At 41.2% G+C, this 21,490-nt stretch overlaps 1 protein-coding gene across 1 annotated transcript in view; it reads left to right on the forward strand.

Moving 5' to 3' along the window:
• The first annotated feature begins 3,640 nt into the window (after nucleotides 1–3,640).
• TMEM132C (transmembrane protein 132C) overlaps nucleotides 3,641–21,490 on the forward strand; it is a 525,373-nt gene continuing 507,523 nt past the window's right edge. Inside the window, exon 1 of the mRNA XM_074299414.1 lies at nucleotides 3,641–4,156. Coding sequence (XP_074155515.1) covers nucleotides 4,072–4,156 — 85 coding nt within the window. The 5' untranslated portion in view covers nucleotides 3,641–4,071. The remainder of the gene's footprint in view (nucleotides 4,157–21,490) is intronic.

Below are 21,490 nucleotides of genomic sequence, written 5' to 3' on the forward strand. Positions count from 1 at the left end.
TGTTTAATAATTGCCATATGGAATCTGCAGCTCAGGCCTCCAGCATTTACTGAGACTGAGAAGGGGGAGATGGTTTAGACTGAGAAGAAAGAAAAGACTTGGGAGACTGGATTCAAACCAGGAGCTGGAAGTTAGAAAGGAGAAAGAGAGAACATTTTTTCTGGCTTTTTATTTGTTCTGTCTTCCAGGGACAGAGGAAGAGAACAAAACAGAAAACAGGTTCAGACCCCTCAACCAGGAATAATGGGGCATGGTATATTTCTTGCTGAACTTGAGAGGCTATGGAAGTTTAGATGAAAAATATTTATTCTGAGGTGAGTTTTGAGCTGCTTCAGAAATAGCAGAAAACATTTCCAGCTCTTGCACAGTGATTCACTTAGCCCCTGTCTATTTAATCAACTTGTTTCTCCAATTCTGAAGTACAGTCTAGAGAGACAGAAAAATAATATAGTTAATTCTTTCCAAATAATTGTTTTGCATATTTGTAATCATAAATTCCAAGTTTGAACCCCAGTTTTCAATTAGGAATTGTATGATTTTAGTGAAATTATTGACCTCTTTGGATTATATTTTATTAATCTGAAAAATTCAAGGGATTAGATGTCTCTAAGATTATCTTCCACTTGTATGATCTTTTTGGGCAGAGGAGAAGCATATACTTGAGGATGCCAAATATTCTATACCTATAATCTGAAACTAGACATTTGGCCTAGAATATGAGTCTTTTTCAGCTGCCATTATCTACTTTTCTAGGATTTTTTCCCTCCAGTCCAATAGGAAAAGCAAGCTCCTTAAAATAAATGAAACATAGGCTTTCAGAGGTACTTTGGTTTAGTGTAGTAAAGTGCCGGGCCTGGACTCAAGAAGATGAGTTCAAATATCACCTCCTGAATATGATCATGTCACTTAACCTATCTGAAGCTTATTTACTTCCATTTATAAAGTGAGAATGGCAATGCCTTTGGAACTTGTCTCAACAGGAGTATTGGGAGGCTCAGAGGAGACAAGGAATATAAAAATACTTTGAAAATATAAAAAATGCTGTTTATGTTTCCAGGGGATATTTCTAGGGATCTAGCAACGTTTCCTAATCATTCATGAACATAGCCTTTCCTATCTGGAGTACGAAGACTTCAGTTCTAACCTCACCATTGCTGTTTAGCCTTGGTCAGATTGTTGGATCACTCTGGGTTTAATCTCCTCATCTGTAAAATGGGCCAGTTGGACAAGATGCTTCTAATGTCCCTTCCAGTTCTAAATCTATGATATCATTTCTGATGAGGTGTTAATATGCCTAAATTTGCAAATAATCTCTAGTTTCTTTTTTTGTAGAGAGCTCCTTCTACCCCAGCAGAGTCACCCAGTGACTCCTAGGAAAATGGCCTGAGACAAATTCAGTGGCTTTCCCAGGGTCATTCAGCTGTTAGGTTGAATTCAGCTGTTTCAGACACCAAACCCAGGTCTAGCTTCCCACTCTGACTCGCACAATATGACAAGGATAAAAGGTGGTGGTGATTTAATACAACCACAGGCGAACAAGAACAAAGTCTTTCCAAGAGATCTCCAGTGAAAGAGAAATATTTACCTCTGACATATCCAATATCTCATCAGAGAATCTCTAATCACTACAAAAGGCAACTAGTTGATGAAGTGCACTAAGGCCTGGTATCAGGAGAACCAGAATGCAAATCTGATCTCAGACCCTGAACAAACTCTATTTGCCTCAGTTACCTCACCTATAAAATGAGCTGGATCAAGAAATGGCAAACCACTCCAGTATTTTTGCCAAGAAAACCCCAAATGGTATCACAAAGAGTTGGAACTGATAGAAATGAAAAGAACAACAAAATAATTGGAAAAAGTTTTCTTGATATCCAGCCGAATTTGCCTTTTTTTTCAGGGATCACCCATTGCTCCCTATTCTGCCCTGTGGGGCCAAGCAGAAAATATCTATTCTCTTATCTAAATGACAGCTCTTGAAATATTTTAAGACAGCTATCATGTCCCAACTGAGTCTATTCTTCTCCAAGCTAAAGTTCCTTCTATCAGTACTCATAGAGCATGATGTCAAGGCACTTCACCAGCCTGGAAACCCATTTCTGAATAATCTCTCTTTTATTCATGTCCTTCCTAATATGGAGAACCCTTAATGATTGTAGATGGAGACAGTCACTGAGAAATACAATAGTGAACATTTAAGAACAATAAGTTTGGGATAGTTTTGCTGCTTCTGTATTTCTGTCTCTTTGTTTTTTTCTGTTTATTGCTGGCTCTTCTCTCATCTCATCTCTCTCTCTCTCTCTCTCTCTCTCTCTCTCTCTCTCTCTCTCTCTCTCTCTCTCTCTCTCTCTCTCTCTCCATCTCTCTCTCTCTCCATCTCTCTCTCTCTCTGTCCATCTCTCTACCTCACCACTCTCATTTTGTCTCTCTCATTTTTATTTTTTCTCTCTAACACTCTTTTGCTCTCCCTCCTTAAAAGGGATTTTGTTTTTATTTTTTTCCTGAAGTACTTACTGCTTTAGACTGCTTGTGTTGGTGCTCTGATGAGCAGAAATGATGTTGACATATGAAACAGATTAAAGCTTGCTTTCCCATGTATGCTAAACAGGCCTTGTTTCAGGGGGGCCTCCCTGCCCTCTTGCAAGCATATGTTAAAGCAGAATGACTGCCCCGGCACTCTCTTAATCAAGGGAGCACTCCATTTGAGTAGTAGAGGTTTCCTGGGAGAGCAATAAAAGGAGAACCCCATCTGTTAGAAGGGATTGATAGAGGCAGCTATGCTTCCAGCCAGGGGGATGGGGAGATGCTGGTCCCTTCCCACTCTGTTTCTCGGATTAGTCTTACCTGAGTTCTGCAGTCAGAGTGCTTGTGCATAAACAGATCCCTGTTGGGCTTTTCTTGGGGTATTTGTATTCCAACTTTGCAAGATAGCAATGGGGTAGGAATGCAAGAGAAGGGGCATTCAGAGCAAAAGATGGGCTTCTGCTAGGGGTGTTATGGGGATTCTCTCTGGCCCAGGTCTGCAGAGAGCTAGGAAGAGGAAAGAAATGGTTTGGCAACCCTTGTCCTTTCGAATGGGTTTAAGAGTACGGTAAAGTCAGACTATTTTCTTTTTTAAAACCCTTTCCGATCCTTTTCCAAGGGCCCCCTTCTGACAGAACCTTCCTCCAAAGAGAATTCTGCTAAGATTCCTTGAACCCCTCTCCTTTCCAATTGCATTATTTCCTTCTTTTCTCTATTCTCTCTTTCTGCTTTCTCCCCTCCTGCCCCTATAGCCTCGTCTGTCCTCATTTTCCCTCCCTACCTCTTTCCCCCCTCCTCACCAAACAGCCCCCCCTTTTTTTTCATCTTCTCATCTTCCCCCTTCCTGTCTCCTTATCTTCCTCCCTCCCCCTCTCTGCGTTTTCCCTTCACCCAACGTAATTCCTCTCCCCTCCCCTCCCCATCTCCCTCCGCCCCCCAGATACCTCCTTTAACTCGGCCTCCCTTCTCAGACTCGGCCCTGGGAGTCCGGGAGGAGAGGAGAGAGGGGGAGGGCACGGCAAAGGAGGGGGTAGTGACTGAATAGGAGGCGGAGGCGGAGGCGGAGGCAGAGGCGGGGCTGGGGCTGGGGGAGGCAGACTCGGAGGCAGCCTCAGCCTAGGATGCTGTGAGAGAAAAGTTCTCAGAGCTGGAGCGGGAGCCGGAGCTCGAGCGGGGAGCGCTGGAAGAAGAGGAGGGAGAGGAGCAGCGCCGCGGGCCCGCGGGCAGCGGACGGTGGCCACCGGGCACCGGGCACCGGCAGCGGAGACTGCGGTCGGGACGCACGGGTAGCCGGGGCCAGGCGGCGCTCAGCGCCTTGGGCTCGGGGCGGCCGGCGGGCCATGTTGCGGAGCCCCGCCGGGCACTGAGGGTGAGCCCCCCGGAGGGGCGCACAGCTACGATGCAGCGCCCGGACAGGGCTGCGGGCCGGGGGAGTGCCCGGAGGAGAGAGGCTGCGGCGGCGGGGAGAAGTGCGTGAGCCCTTGATTATCCAAGACTCCGCAGGAGCGAAACCTGAGCAGAGCCCGGGCAAAAGCCTTCGCCTTCACCATGGGCATCGAGGGAGCGGCTCCCGGGCCTGGCGGGCAGTTGTGCGGGGCGCTCAGCCTGGTGCTCGGAGCGCTGCTTTACAAAGGTAAGCCGGACACCTGTGCCTCTGGCCGCTGCGCCTTTCTGGGCTCTCCCTCCCGGGGACCCTGGAGCCACAGCCCAGAGGGCCTTGGCAACAGCTGGAGAGGGAGTAGAGCACAGGAGGGGAGGGCAAAGTTTCTTCTCCTGGAGTCTGTGACTTTGATGGCTAAGGGAGCTGCCCAAAGCTTCAGCCCTAGCTCCTCTGAGCCCCACAAACGTCTGCCCGGTCTAGGGGCCCCGGCGGACACTTGGATTGGATGATTTCCAAGCGTCTTTCTCAGGGACTTGAGAGCTAGGGAAGCTAGCCTGCAGGTGACGAGATTTGGAGGCACCCGGGGAAGATAAGCTTTGGCAGTTAGGAAAAAAAAAAGAAAAAAAAAGTTAGACAGCCCCCTTCTCTCTCCTCCCCTCCCCCCGCCCCAGTACACACAAGTACCCCTACACGCGCACTCACACACATACACACACACGCGCACTCACACACACACACACACACACACTCCTTTGGAGTTTTCTTCAGGCCCTGGTTGGCATCTTTTCCCCTGGGGCTGTCCAATGACGTAAGGGGGATTTACTCAGAAAAAAGACTGTCCATTGTTGATCGGACTACTCTCCTACTAGCCCGCTCTGCCAGCCTGCAGCTCCCGTGCCCCCCTGCATCTCTGAGACGCAGCACGCCTCCATCCAGTCCCTTCTACGAGCCTAGTCTGGCTGGCTGATTTAGTGGGAGGGGGAAGTGAGGAAGGGGAGAAATGAGGTGACCCCAGTAGAAGAAGGGGAAAAAAAAACCTGTCCATCCTGGTCCCACGTGGGTGGAGAGAACATATCCCTGACTGAGAAGTTGGGAGGTGCTGAACTCAAAGAGAAAATTGGGGGCTCCCTCTCCATAGGACACCAAGGGTAGGAGATTAAAAGCAGGGGACTCTGGGTTTGGGATGGGTAGGAATGAGTGATGAGGGCTCGTCTTGAAAAGCTACAGAGAACTGAAGGAGGGGGCTCTAGTATTGGACAGCGATCTTAGTCTGCCCAGGAGTTGCTTGTGGAGGAATTACTGGGCAAGGGGGAAAGAAAAAAAGAGAGAGAGAAAGGATGCAGAGCTCTTCCAGAGCTGTGATGTTGATGGTGAGGAGGATTAGAGAGCAACAGAAGAGATACTGGAAACAACCGAGCATTGTCAAGAGCAGGGCTCATCATTGGCTAGGGCGTGCTGGAGAGACGGAGGCATCGGTGCCAAGGACAGCCAAGACCAGCAGCAGCTGTCGGGAGCCTCAGAGGGAGGGTCAGTGAGAATAAAAGGGTAAAATATTAGTTTCCTGCCCAGTGCAGTGTTTGTGAGCCCAGGGCTTTGCAATTCCATTCTGGGTGCATGAAAGGGGAGCCAGTTAGCTCAACTTCTCAAGCAAGGTGTTTTACAAGCCTTCTATTTTGTTCTCTCCCTGGGAGATGTCTTTTCTGCTCTAGCTCCTGGGGACTGAGCATAGTCCTTCAGAGCTGAAGTCCAACTAGATGAAAATCACTTACTCTCTCCTGCCTCTTTCCCCCCTAAAGCTTTTTAAGTTCAGTCTGGAAGTGCATTCATAGTGACATGTTGCCAATTGATGTTAAAAAGTTGCATTTGCTTTTCAAAAGTCATTATTCACAGTGTGAAATTCCAGGAAAATCCACATTTGGTGGGGTTCAAGCATACTGTTGTGCTAGACTTCCCTTACTTAGCTACGGTGGGGAGAAAATCCATTCTAGTTAGAATACTCTTAATTCTAACCCCTTGTGTTGAGAGAGAAGAAGGAGACTTAGAATTCTAGCAATTGATCTTTCCCCTGGGGAAAAATCCTTTCCCACATTGGGGAGAGGGGCTTCTAGAAAGAAGAGGTTTGAACCAGCAGTTTGGATACTTGGAGTCTGGTCCTAAAAGCACCAGCTGTGGGGCCCTGCATAATGAATTTACCTGCCTCTCAGTATCCTTTTTAAAATTGAGCTGTTCTCTATGATTCCACAGGTCCACTGGGAAGATAAAATAAAAGAGGAGTTAAAATGCCAGGGAAATAGAAAGTAGCATTGGCTTTGTAATTCAAAATATGGATCATCATGACGTGGTTTATTCTCTATGCTCACTAGCCTGCTTTGAGGACTGAATGAGATGATGAATCAGAAGGGGGCTTTGCAATGTCTAAAGGGTTTTTTAAGATATGAAATGAAGGAATCATTGGTTTGCTTATTTGGTTTTATTCTGCAGAATTTTCACTTGTTCCGATCGTATTTGCAAGGTCAGACAAAATCATTTTATCTTTTTTCCACAGACTCAGGAGAATGAACGGACAACTTTAGGGGGCAGCAGAATATTGAGGCTAGGTAAATAGGATAGCGGTGCCCTCAGAGAAGTGCACCCTTTAGTCTATTTTCTAGTCTGCATCCTATCCTTTTATGATGATTATAAAGAGAGTTTCTCTTTTTTTTAAGATGGGGGGGGAGGGAGAGGATAACCTTTTAAGGATGGGGGAGAGGGTGGAAAAATAACTATTCCCTAACCTAACCCAAGAAAGGAGAAAGTTTGTAGAGCTTTGCTCTGTTTTGTTCTCCCTTTGAAAGAACAGTTCTTTCCTTTCCAGAATGAAGTGCAGATCTCTGGAATCCTTGAAACCACTGTATCAATTTTTAATACCAATTGTGTGTTTATTTTTGACTGCGGATCTGGAGACTTTGCTGCACGTCACTGCTTGAAATAGACTTAATTGTTATAAGAAGGATCCAGAAATAGGAAGGCCATTTCAAGTAGTGGATCTTTCTTGAATCTTATGATATGGGAATAATTAGGGGAGACTTGGTCACTCTGAGTCAGGAGTCAATAGTTCATCTTCTTTGATCTGAATTTGATGGTATGATGGAATTTCAGGTGCAACTGGAGTTAGGAAAGTTGAGGACAGATCACAGAATCACAAGATCATCATAGATGTAGAGGATTTAGTTTGCCCGTCTCCTTGTACAAATGAAGAAACTGAGATCCAGATAAATGAAATGATTTTCCCTAAGTCATATACATAAAACTAGAATTTGAATCTAGGTCATAGGATCATAGATAAAGAGCTAGAAGAGATTGTAGAATCCACCTACTCCAAGTCCCTCATTTTTTTTTTTCAGCTGAGAAATTTAAGGCCAAGATAAATGAAGTGAATTACCAAAAATCACACCACTAATAAGTGCATTTCAGTAACCATGATTCAAAATCAGACCCACTGGCTCCAAATCCAGTATTCTTTCCACTGTGCCCTTTTGAGTGTTAGAACACTGATAACCACTTCTGAGCACATCCCGGAGGCCTCTGGGAAAGTTAGTAGAGAACAGTGGGGTGTTAAGCAGGTAGTGAGGATAAGCAGCTCCCTGGAGCAAGACACTAGGCAGATGGGAGGAGACTTGGTAACACCCTCCCATTCCCTAAGCCTTGATGCCAAAGAATTAGAGCCCCTGCTGCCTGTGATAGAAAATACCATTTTTCTCCAGGAATGATCCCATGCTGGGTTCCAGATTCCAGAGCAGACTTTGAAATCCACAAACTTCTCAGTTATTCAGAGGTGTGCTATCCAATCAGTCAATTATCCACACCCCTGGCTCCTCCACATGCTCTCCAGCATCTCCCTGCTCATTGGTAGCTCCACTGAGTGCAGTCAGAGTCAGGGAAAGGAGACACTTGCATGAATTGATTTTGTTCTTAGCAGTGCTGGGCAAGGGGATTAAAATTCTTGGTTAAGTCAAGGATTTGGGATTATCTGTGGATTTCATTTATCTGTGCTCTCTCTCTATCCCCCATGACACTAACAATTGAGAGTTGATTTTAAAAGACATTTTCTTTTGATGGTAATAGGCAAACCTCACTAATGTGGACTGATTAGGAGGGAAGCCAATAGCTAGTAGCTAGTTAGACTTAATGGGGTATATGACTTATAGGATATTTTTTATGCACTGTAGTTTTATGACTCTCAAGTACATACTGTACAGATAAGGCAAAACCATAGAAATTAGCTATCAAAGTGGTATTAAGCAGACATTCTTTGGACATGCATCAATGGCTAATAGGAATGGGCTTTCCTTAAATAGCTTGCAGATAGCTGGTATTAGTTATATGTATGTCAATGAGTGAATTTAAGGTGTTTGAATACAGCGCATTTCATTAAGTAGGATATAATTCCCCCACCTCCCACAGACATGTGCATGATTTTTTTTGTTCCTATACAGTTGCTAAGAAATGCTGTTTTTACTTGATTTCACAAGGCAGCTAGATGGCGTAGTGAATAGAGCTCTGGACCTAGAATCAGGAAGACCTGAGTGGAAATTTGGTCTCAGATACTTACTAGCTGTGTGACCCTGAGGAAGTCACTTAAACTCTGTCTGCCTCAGTATCATCATCTGCAAAATGGAAATAATAATATTCTGCTGGTTGTTGATTCAGTTAACTTTTCATTCAGGCTAAACCTCAATCCCTGGAGGTATTGCTTTTTCTAAGTTCTTCCCAAGTTGTCTTAGTAGAACAACAGCTCTATTCCTTTATTTTTGCTTCTATGCATTTCATTTCCTGGAGATTTTCTGTCTGGTTGTGGAGGAAATCGGGAGACCCTGAAAATTTCTGACTAAGTCAGAATGCCATGTTCCCAAAATGTTTAAGCATTCTCTTAAAGTGGTTGTGAGAATCACATCAGACAATATTTGCAAAGCATTTTGCTAATGTCAAAGTGCTTTATAAATTAGTTACTGTTATTATTCATTAATTTACTGTATAGATAAAAGATAAATAAATTGAATGATACATTGAACATAAAGGAAGAGTGAGTAAAAAATGAGTCGCCCTCTTTATCTTAGGTGATTATGGATATGGAATATTATAAACATTGTTCATTGATCATAGAATCATAGAAGTAGAGCTGTAAAGTATTGTGAGAGTAGCCCTTAAATCTAACTCTCCTCCCCCATGCCTAATTTATAGATTAAATGACCCCCCCATCATCAGGCAGCAAATGAGTTAATTATTTTTGAAAAGTGCCTTTTATTTCTCTTTTTTTTTATTATTCGTTACAAAGGAAGACTCTGGAGGAGAGCATATTCAGAAATGAAGGTGATATAGAAGCAAAAATATATCCAAGACAATGTAAAACAAAATATATATTTTTGATAGAGTACAAAGGTATACCTTAGCTCCCTAAATGACCAGATGGAACAAACATTTCTGACCACTGGCCTCCAAATAAATGATATCTACCCCTTCCTCTCTAGTTTTCCCATTACCGTGTATGCCTGTTCTTTATCAGTGATAAGTGAACTCTCAAGTGCATACTTGAAGCCCAGGGTACAAAGGGGAGGGGAGAGGGAAAGCAACATTTCTTCTCTATTCCCCTTTCATCCTCAGTCCCCTCCTATCAAAAAAAAAAAAGAGAGAGAGAGAAGCCATCCTTGTTGCAAGTAGCCAGGAGACTTCAGAAAACATAGAGATTTGACCAAGAAGTTATAAAAAATGGTGTGACTAACCCTTCTACCCCCACCATAGTCCATGGGCCAATTCAGTCAATAAGACATGAGAGACCCCGGAGAAGAAAAATTACACAACAAAATTGAGTGATGACCAGAATAGAAATTAGCCAACATCCCAGGGGACCATCCAATCTAAGTGTTGGTTAAAGAAATGGGCAAATATTATGAAGAAGATTAGCAAATAAGAAATGCCAGTGTAGTCCTGAGGCCTCTGTGGGGTACTAAACCAAAGAATTGACATCTCATGCTTTAAAAACGAGTTTAATCTTAATTCCCCATTTGCCCAGTTTCACAATATTCTTGGTTTCGCCTCTAACTCCCCTCATCTCTCATTGAGTTCTTGGAAGCCTGGAAGACTTAAAAAGCAGTTATCCCATCCCTCCTTGGTGCAAATGTTGCCCAAGTTTACATATTTAGTACTTTTAATCTTTCATCCTGAATCAGTCCCTCTGGCCCTTAATTATAATGTTTGCTTTTCTCAATGTTTCCTTGTGCTCTCTCTGTGGACTGGAGGAGATGTATAAAGAGGAATATCACACTAACCAATGTTGTGCCTGGTGGTTGGTTAATGTAATTCTCTGGGATGAGTTTTGTAGCAATAAAGGATTCTTGTATTCTCAAAATAAACTCAGTGACTTATCATGGAAAAAAAAGGAGATTAAAGAGGTTGTTAACTGAGCAGAAAGGGAGAAAAAGGAGAAAGAAGAAAACGACAAAGAGAAGAAGGAGGGAAACAGATATATGGAAAGACAGACAGAGACAGAACAAGATACCCCAAGAGAATATGTGTCAGGCAAAAGAAAGATAGAGGGGAGAGAAAGAGAAGAATAAGGAAGGGAAAGGAGAGAAAAAGAGGGGAGAAAGGCAAAGGTACTAAAGAAGGTAATGAGGGGGAAAGTAAAGCAAAGAGGGAGTCAGGTAGAGAAAGAGTGGGGAGGGCGAAGGAGAGAAAGAGGTAAAGACAAAGGCAACAGAGGAAGGGTAAAAGGGAGAGAAGAGAAAGGATAAAGGAGAATTTGAAGGAAGTAGAAAGGAGAGGAAAGAACAAGTAAGAAGGAGAGAGAAAAAGGGAATGGAAGATAGGGGAATAGAAGAGAGACCAGAGAGGGAAGGGGAAAGGGGAGAGGGAAAAGATGCAATAGAAGGGGGGAGAGAAATGAAGGAGGAGAAAAAATATGAGATGTGGAGGGAGAGAGAAGGGAAAAAAGAGAGAAAGAAAGAAAGGGAGAGAGATTGTATTGAATTTGAGGTTTTTTCTTGTGTTGCCTTCAAGTTATTTTTTTTTAAATCCATTGATCCTATAAAGGCTATACAACTTGAAATATATGTTTTTGTCACCAGTTGAAGTCTTGCAAGTCTTTCCCTCTTTGTTCCTATGTGACTTTTGACTGGTAGCAGTAAGGAGAAACAGGGTGATTTAGAAAATGGCCTGGATTTAGAATCAGAGACCCAGAATTTGAATTTGTTTTTTTTTTTTTTTTTTATGTGATCCTGGGTAAGCAACTCAACCACTCTGGGCCTCAGTTTTGTCTTATAAAATCAAGAAGTTGGTCCCAATGACCTCTAAGGTGCCTTTCAGGTGTAAAGTCTAAGATTTCCCCCCCTCTTAAGTTTATTGTTGTCTCCATAAATGAATGCCCCAAATATTTCTGAAAAATTGGGAGTTGGTTTCTGCTCCACTGGCCTGTGTGATGTACTAAGAACATGTCCATTATTTCCTGACTTGGGTCGGGGCAGAGAGAGGATGCTTTCTGGCTTATGTGATAAGACCCTGTGGAAGACCTGTGGGCAGATTCATCCATCTGCAAATGCAGAAGATGATGCCTTTCCATTTTCCTTAGAAATGCAAAGCTGGAAAATGTGTCCTTTTCATATGGGGATCCTCAAGAGGTCTTTGACTCCTCTCTGCACTTAGAGCTGTCTCCATCATTCAGACTTTATGTCCCCCCAAATACCCATATCTACTCAGCTCTGCCTGACAGTTGCTGTATAAATTTGACCAGTTAATTTATTAATTGGCCCTGTTCTTGCAAAGAGCCAGATGGGCCAAAGTGTTATAATGATCCAGGGGCTTCCTTCTGACAGTTGCTGAGGCTTCTTATAGGAGGAACAATGAGAGGATGTGAGAAATAGGGAGACAACCAATCTTCTCTTGCCTCTGCAAATTACCTTACCTTACCCACAACCCCACCTTTCTGCTTTCTGGATGTATCAATTCCAATTTTTCCAATCTGTTCACTATTGTTCTCTGGGCTGATCATATCCTATCTGGAATTTTGCATTCATTTCTGGGTGGTACAGTATACTAGTATTACTAGTAGTAGTAATGGTAGTGGTAGTAGTGGTGGTGGTGGTATTAGTAGTAGTTGTTGTTGTTGTTAATGTTTACGTGGCATTGACTTTGTACCAGGCACTATGTACTAAATGTTATATAATTATTATCTCACTTGATCTTCACAATAATCCTGGGAGATTGGTGTGTTTATTATTTCCATTTTACAGATAAGGAAATTTCTGTTTGCCTCAGTTAAGTGACTTACCAAATTGAACTCAGACCAGAGCCCCAAGCTTTGCTCTATCCATTGTGCCACAATCCGGATACTATATATAGGTGTTTAGCCATCACACAGAAAATTCATAAGTCAGGCCATATGAGAGTCAATCAAAGGAATTGGGAAAATTTAGATTGGAAGTAAGAAAATTGATGGGGAAAGTGGGATAAGGATAGCATCTTCCAGAATTTGAAGTGCTATTAAGTAAGGGGACAGACTTGTTCTGTTTGGTTTCAGGAGGCAGAAGTGGGAAAATTAATCAGTGGGAAAAGATCATGGAAGCAAGAGCTGGAAATGTCCTCAGAAGCCATCAAGTCTGACCCATCTCATTTCATCAATCAACAAGGAAAAGGAGGGAGTCACACTAATTGTCAAAGATGGGATGTTAGGAGCTTGTGATCTTGAACTTGGATCATCTCTCTAAAGACGTATTTTGATATAAAAGAGAGAGTTTTGGATCTGGAATCAGGACAACATAAGCAGGAATCCCATCTCAGACAACAGTAACTATGGAACCCCAGGCACATTACTTAACCTGCTATAGTTTCAGTGTCCTCATCTGTTAAATGGAGATAAGAATTACATTCTCTTAATAAGAGTTCTGGAGATCAAATAGGATGATAAATGGAGAGCATTTAGCCATCCTTAAATTTCCAAATTTTTTTTTCTATTATTGTTGTTATTAAAGAGTTGTGTCATGTGGTGAAATATTAGAGCTTTTTTATTTTGTTTGTTTTTGTTTTTGTTTTATTTTTCAGCAGGCCTCCTAAGAGTCTGAGTGTTACATACAAGATAGCATATTCAACTTAGAATCAGAAAGACTTGGGTTGAAACCCAGCCTCTGATACTAGCTAAACCTCAATGTTCTAATCTGTAAAATGGAGAACCAAGATTAGCCTCAATAGCCTCCAAGGGTCCTCTGATCTGTTGGCCTCCTAGCAGAGGCTGGGCAACAACTGATCTGTTCTCTTAAAGCTTTTGTATATGGGTCCAACTTGGGGGCCTCTAAGGTCCCTTTCAAGTGCCAAATCCTGTGATTGTGTAATTGATCAACTCTTTGGACATGTATTTATTGATTGCCTACTTTGTATAACAATCATTGTTATCATTACCTTTTTGATCCTAGAGCATCATACTGTCTTTCTGAACTTTTCAGAGCTAAACTTTATGGTATCCAGCTTGAGGTTCTAGTGACCTGTGAGACCTCATTTCATCAGGACCCTAGGGCTCCATTAAGTGTTCTTCTCTTTGTAGCATCCTTATTTATGAGGTAAGAAGGCCTTGAGGGAACAACCAGCTTTGGAAATAATTCTGCTCCAACTCTATTTATGTCTCTCCCATTTCCTAAATGGAAATGTTCTCTCTTCATCTATTTGTTTAAATCTTTTGGGTCAGCACATGGCCCCAGGTCACCATTCTCCTCCCCTTTCTTTCCTCTTTTCAACTGTAAGTAGTGAACTGACCCAGAAATTCATCTCTTCTCATTTTCCTGAAAATTCAAACTGTATTCATCTATTGTGTTTGTGTCCTATTAATAAAATGCTGTTCCTGTCTTACACTAGCTGTCACTTAATGGGGACTTTTCCATTTAGTGGAGCATGCTTTGGTTGCTGGTCCTTTGCCCTTACACCAGTACATGTTAATGGAATAAAGATATTTATTTGGAAGTCAGGGTTTGGGGATGGGAGCTATCCTTCTAGCTCCCTCCCCAATCTCTTCCTCCTTTCCTTCCTCTTTATTTGGTAGGAATAGTACTAGATTAAATCTGACCTCCCATGTCCAATAGAGTTTGGTATAACCTTGGCATTTTAGTAGTTATATTGGCAGTCAATAACCTCTCCTATTTCTGTTCATTTCTAGCTATGTGACCTTAATCAAAATCACCTTCCTTCTCTGAGACTCAGTTTTCAAATTTGTAGAGTAAAAGGATTGGACTAGATATTTTTTTTTTTAGTGGGGGATAGGCATTTGGGATTAAATGACTTGCCACCGGTCACAAAGCTAGTGTATGAGACTAGATTTGAACTCAGGTCCTCCTGACTGAAGAGCTGGTACTCTATCTACTGCACCACCTAACTACCTCTGGTTTAGACTATCTTGACAGTATATTTTAGTTTTAACTCTGTCATTTCATAATCTTTTCTGTCTCTTATCCACTTCAGTGGAAATTACTTTAGTGAGTAAAGACTCATTTGGTATCTAAAAATAATGAGAATTAATCATTAATAACATTTATATATAGCACTTTAACACTTGAAAAAGCTCTTTACACAGTATGTCATTTGATCCTAACAAGCTGAGACACATGTCATTGTACAAATGAGGAAACTGAGGCAAACAGAGGTTAAGTGATTTGTCAAAACTCAGGTCTTCCTGAATCTGTTTAATATTTTATATGGACCCACTTAGCTACAAGCTAACTCCAGTCCAGGAACATAAGTTCCTTTTATGGTAGTTACTAACTTTTGTATTTGTATCCCCAGTGCCTGGTCCAACAGCTGGGATATAGTGAGTAATAAATAAATGCTGGTTGATCAATTAACTGATTGATCATCTCTTGCCTGAACTATTGCAGTAACTTTTAAATTTGTTTCCCAGTGTCTAAGCTCTTCCTTTTCTAATCCATCTTTCACAGAGCTACCTAATTAATATTCCTAAAACACAGATTCTAACTAAATCATTCATTCCCTCTACCCATAAATCTTCAATGGCTCCCTATTGCTTCTGGGAGGAAATACAAAACTCTTAATCTGACCTTCAGAGCTTTTCACAATCTGATTCCTGCCCACCTAGTCAGCATTTGTCATATTACTCCCTTTCAAGCATTCTCTATTCCAGTCATACTGGCCCTCCTTCTCTTCCTTGTGCATGAAAGACTAACAGGTTGGTTCACTGAACATAAGACCTGAGCTCAAATTCTGCTTTAGATACTTGGTAGCTGTGTAACTGGCAACTTGCTTAGCCTTTTATCTTTTTAAAATTCCTCACCTACCAAAAAAGGCTAATAATAGCATCTACCTCCCAGGGTTATTAAATTACAGTGACAGCTAGGTGGCAGTGTTTTGAGTGCTAAACCTGGGTTCAAATCCAGCCTCAGACACTTAATAACTATGTGATTCTAAACAAATTATTAAACCTTTGTCTGCCTCAGGTTATTCATCTATAAAATGGGGAGAATAATAGCACTTGTCTCCCAAGGTTATTGTGAGGATAAGATGAGATAAAATATTGGCCAAATCTTAAAATCTTTTATAAATGATAATTTGTTATAATTACATTATATCATATCATATTATATTACAAATGATATGATATATTTTGATACAGTAGAAAGAGAATTGACTTTGGAGTCATGCAACCTGAATTCAAATATTATCTTTGTTCCTTACTGCTAGTGTCGTTTCAACTCTGTAATTTATTTTATGTTTTGCACAGTTTCTATACAATGAGAGAATTGGATTAAATGGTCCCTTCTAGCTCTTGATCTAGGATTTGATTAATTTTTTTATATAAACTTTGTATTCCCCCACCTTCCCCCAAGGAGAATGTGAGCTCCTTGAGGGGAGGCGATGTTTTGCTTTTGCCTTTTTCCTAAATGGTCTCTAGCTCCTATTATGGTACTTTGCTTAGGGAGCTGAAGAAAGAAATGCTTGTCAAACTGAACTAACTGAAGCCATTCTTGTCTCTTGAACAGTCAATCGTGTGTGTGTGTGTGTGTGTGTGTGTGTGTGTGTGTGTGTGTTTGGATTTTTCCTCTAACATGCCTTAATCTTTCATTCTTAATGCACATGGATTACAAAAAAATTGACACTGTCTGTTTCATATCAAACTGCCAGAAAAACTTCTACAGCTACTATTTGAGATTTCGTCTAAAAGCCCAAAAGACAAAGCCTTCTATAGCATTTGTATAATATGAAAAGGGAAGATGAAAAGTTCATTGAATTTAAACAGATCTAAAAAAATACTCTTTTCAGAAATTATGAATTTGTTCCTATGGGAACTTTATCCACCAATGCATAATTCAAATTCTTCATGAGTCTCTTAGGGCTTACAGAGGTAAAATGATTTGCTCTCAGTCCCATATCTGACAAGTCCTCCACTGGGAGGATTTGAATTCAAACTTCTCTAATTTCAAGTCTAATGCTATGTTCAAACTTCTCTAATTTCAAGTCTAATGCTATGTCGGTTGCAGCAGCCAGAATTCTGAAAGGGTGTACTTGAATTTAAGATAGCAGGGTGCTTGTAGTTAAGTACCTACTGGGGGTGAGATGGTGGTTCTCTAAGTACATACTTGATGCAATGTAATGGTATGGTCAATCTAGTTGGTGTATATTTTGGGTAATGTGGTGATGTGATGTTCTACAGCTGCACATGCCCAGTATGGTGTAGTGATGTAGTTGTGCTGGGGTCTTTAAGGGAGTCTCAGTGAGAGAAGGCTCTCTCAGCCACAAAGAAGACTTCAGGTTCCAGATTCCAGAGTCCAGACTCCATCTTTGACCAGCCACATGGTGGCTGCTCTCCTGCTTCCTTCTCTTCACTCCCGCACTAGGCCCAAGCCCAAGATCCACCAGAGAGCTAGCCCAGACATTACAGTCTATTATGCCATGTACCCTATATAGAAAATACATAAAAGTTTGCACAATCATTGCATGGGAGACTGCTTAAAATGGCTCTTAAACTTTTGAGATGCCATTTATATAAATAATATGTCTATATAGGCATAAACAACCTAAGTAAGTGATGACTATGAACAATGGAAATTCACTTTACTTACTGACTTTTATATGGTTTTCATTCTTTTTTTTAGCTTAGTCCTGAGTTCCAAATTCTTTATCTTAAACTGTAGGTCCAATCAAACATCATTCATTAATTTCATACTATGTAGATACCTATCTACTAGACTTGTACTGAGGATCAAATGAGAGTATAAAGTGCTTAGTATGTTCATGGCACATAGTAGGCACTTAATGTTTGTTTTCTTCCTTTTGTGCCATATTTATATATCATCTTGTATATTTCTGTAGTGCAAATATGGTTGTTAGTTAGAAGTTTCATTCCTGTTTAACTCTACAAATGAGGTTTTCTTAGTAGAGATGGATCACCATTTCTTTCTCCAGCTCATTTTATAGATGGGGAAACAAGATGCCAACAAACTTAAAATGACTTGACCAGCCTCATACAGCTAATAAGGGTTTCAGATCAGAATTTAACTCTAGGAGATGAGTCTTTCTAACTTCAGACCTGATACTCTCTCCATCATGGTGCCACCTAGGTACCCCAAAAATCTAGTAAGTAGATCCTAAATAAGTAAACAAACAAATAAATTAATAAAAATATATTAAGAGGAGTAACATTTAATATCCTGGACCAGGACTCAGATTGTGAAGGACTAGTAAAGCCAAACAGAAGAGTCAGTACATCAACTTAAAGGATTTGGGAGACACTGGAGGCTTTTGTAATTACATGGTCAGATAGACCGGTGCTCTAGGAATATCAATTTGGCAGCTGTACGGAGGATGTAATGGAAAGAAAGGATGGAGATTTGAAATAAGAAGACTAATTAGGAGATGATTGAAATAGTCAAGGCAAGAAGTCATGAAGGTCTGAATGAGGGCGATAATTATGTCAATAGAGAGTATGAAATGAATTGAAAAATATGATGGCAACACATAGATTCACTTGCAGATTCAGTGCTTGAAGGGACTTTAGGATCATCATATCTAAACCCTCTATTTTATACAGATGGAAGAAAATAATCCCAGAGACAAAATAATTTTCATAAAATCTACCCATTAGACTTGAGATTATCTTAAGTCTTTCTTTGCCTGGCACTTTGCATACTGCCTGACATATAGAAGGTGTTTAATGAATGCTTGTTGACTTGACAAAGACATGAAGTGTCAGCTATGAACCTCTGTCCAGTAACTCTCAAGCTCTTTCCAACATACCATGCTTCTTCTACCTAATGTGAATGATTGAAATATTGAGCAAGAAGGTGAAGGAAATGCAGTGAATAAGGGTTCAGAGTTGAATATTGCTCTTAGATTGCCAAATTGGGTGACTATAAATCTGGCCATTCCCTTGACATAGATGAGAGAGTTAGAAAGCAAAATGTATTGGAAGGGTACAAATTACAAAACTTGTTTTGAATATGCTGAGCCTGAGGACCTTAAGTTAAGAAGCACCAATAGACAGTTGGTGATGAGGGACATGTCAGGCAACTTACTCAAAATAGAAAATGATAGACCTTCAGCCTTCATTTCTTTGAGCCTCATTTTGCTCTGCTCTCAAATGAAGATTGAGCGTCTTGCACAAGGGTACACCTAAGGGAATAGGCTGGAGCCAGCTCATACAGGGAATCGATTGTTAAACTTTCATTGTGAGTATTTGTACCTAAAAAATTGACAAAGACTCTTAATGGGAATTTGCACAGTGCATGGCACACAGTAAGCACTTAATAAATGTTGATTATTTTATTGACTGTCTAGTCAAGTGTCTAATGGAGAAAATGTTCATGAAGATTAGTTTTAAAGTATGTCTTGAATATGGTTTTTTGGTTATTGTTTGTTTTTTGGAGATCCAGTCATTAAACATTTCCCAGCACTCTCCTGATTATAACTATAGCCTACTGAACCACAAAGTCAAGACCCAGAACTCAGGGATTGTGACTCCAAACCCAATCTAGCGTTTACTGTAACACTAAACTACTTCTCCAGAGGCACAGGGTAGTGATGTTTTAAGTCATCTTCAGAGGAATGTTGCAAAATAGAGAATTTGTGGAGATTGGAAGGGAACTGGAAAAAATAATGAATTTGGAGGCAAGAGTCTGGATTTGTATGACAACATCAGGAATCAAAAGCATCTTAATGGACTCGATCATTGGGCCTATTCCAGTTGAAATAAAGTTCACTAGCGATAAATGTCAAGCATGATTTGTGGGCTCAAAAAACCCAACTTTGCAAATGTGAAATGGGAGAAGTATAGCTAAGGAAGCAGTTTATCTGAAAAAAAAATCTGGGAATTAATGTAGATATCAACCTCAACATGAGTAAATGGTGTTAGTTGGCAGCTAGGGAAGTGAAGCAAATGTTGAGCTTGAGACCATGATTAGAGGCCTATTGTCAGACTACATCTGAAGTCTTAAAGTCAGAATTATAGACATTCATAAATCACAGGTCATCTAATCTGATCCCTTTCATTTTACAGCAGGGCAAAATGAGGCTTAAGGAGGACACCATCTATTAAGGAAGGGTACTAATCAGCTGGAGAGCATTCCTTTGAAGGCAACCAATGTAGTGAAAGGCCATCAAACCTATGTCACCTGGAGACTAGTTGAAAAAATTAACGATGTATAGTTCAGTGGTCCTCAAACTTTTTAAATAGGGGCCAGTTCACTGTCTCTCAGACTGTTGGAGGACCGGGACTATAGTAAAAACAAAAACTCACACTCTGTCTCCGCCCCTCAGCCCATTTGCCATAACCTGTCTCCGGCTGCAGTTTGAGAACCCCGATGTATACCTTAGAAGAAATTTCTTAGAAGGGGCGTGATAGATTTCTTCCAATGACTATCTCATTTAGATGAAGAATTAAGACACATTTCATTTAGACCCAGAGGATGAATTAGAAACTACTGTTAGAAGATAGAAGTTAGCATATTTAGACTTTGCATCAAGAAAAAAAATAATAAAACTTCCTAACAAGAGGCACCCTCAAATGGAAAAGGTCGTCATAATAGTGGTCATTTCTAGAGGTCTTCCAGCAAAGATTATATCACCACTTGCTGGTTTCCCTTTTCTTAGTTCTTTTATTTGTAAAAAAGAGAGAACTAGACTAACTGTTGCTCTTCATTCTCAAAGAAGACCAAACTGACATCACTATGCTGCAGTCAAAGTGCAGCATCTGACTATGACTGATTAGACCAGTACGAGCTTGGAAGGTTCTACCACAGATCAGGTACAAATACTCCACATGAATATTTGGAATGGAGATGGCACTAAATTTGTGCATCTCATGTTGCTTTAGGGCTACTACAATTCCTCTTCACTCACAGAGTGCCTTTTTCCATGCAGGCATGCCAAACTGGGCAATCCTTTGCAAGCATCTCCCATTTTATGTGATAGATCTCTCACCTTGTGTGAATTTTTTGTAAAAGACTCTTTTAGGCAAACACTCATTTACTATTTGAACAATATGGCCAGCCTGTTAGGATTACTAAGTGAGAACTGAGGTTTTCTGGACAATTACAAGGTGAGAACTCAGGTTGACTTGATAAGAGGGGGCAAGCTCATTGGCTGGGGTGGTTCTTCCCAGAAGCCCTTGCATTATCCCACGCCCATTCTCTGGGAGAATAAAAGAAGAGGACTCTCAGAGAAAGAGAGACTCTCTGCATTACATCAGGCCTGACGGAGCTCTCTGCAGGAAGGGAAGTCACTTCTAAGGACAAGAGTTAACAGCAACTGCCTGGAGACAACAGTTCGTTACAGGAAGAAGAATCTGTCTGAGAGATTTGAGTAGACACAGCATATCTCTTCCCAGAGAGCGATCCAGCAGCTTCTAGAGACAACAGCTCATTACATTTGGCGTCCACACGTGGGGCAAGGACTTTTGCTTATCCTGACAAGAGGAGCTAGACCAGACCTTCGCAATTTGGCGCCCGAACAGGGACAGACACAGTCCTGATTCCAGTGGAAAAGCTTCCAATCTAGATCTCAGTCTCTCTGACCCAGAACCGTGAGTAACGAGGAAACTTTGTTAAAGATTAAGTGAGCGTGCTAATAGATAAATAAGGAACTTAACTTGTTAAGGGCTAAACCAGGAATCTCTTATAGCTGAAATGGGGCAGATGTTAGCTATATTCAATCCCTGGACCTCAGCCGACTCAACCTCAGCCCCAGACGCAACCTCAGCTCCATTCAGGAGTGGTACTATAGAGAGTATAATCAAGATAATTGAGGAGCAGAGTTTACTTGTAACCTGGGTACAGATTGCTAAACTCTTGGCTGCATTAAGACGCACATCCCCTTGGTTCTTAGAGGAAGAAAAGATAGATGTAGATAAATGGAAGCTAGTGGGATATGAAATGAAAGAATTTCAAGCAAAAAATGGGCCTCGTTCAATTTCTGCAGAAGTATTTTATATCTACAACATAGTTCAATTAGCCTTAAACTATCAAGCAAGTTGTAGGAGAAGGAAAAGTTCTAAAAATGAACAGAGGAGGAAGTGTGAGGAAAAAAGGAAAGATCAAGATCTTTCCCTAGAGCAAGAGGATTTAA

This window comes from Sminthopsis crassicaudata, chromosome 1 (assembly GCF_048593235.1).
Source record: "Sminthopsis crassicaudata isolate SCR6 chromosome 1, ASM4859323v1, whole genome shotgun sequence".
Classification (NCBI taxonomy): Eukaryota; Metazoa; Chordata; class Mammalia; order Dasyuromorphia; family Dasyuridae; genus Sminthopsis; species Sminthopsis crassicaudata.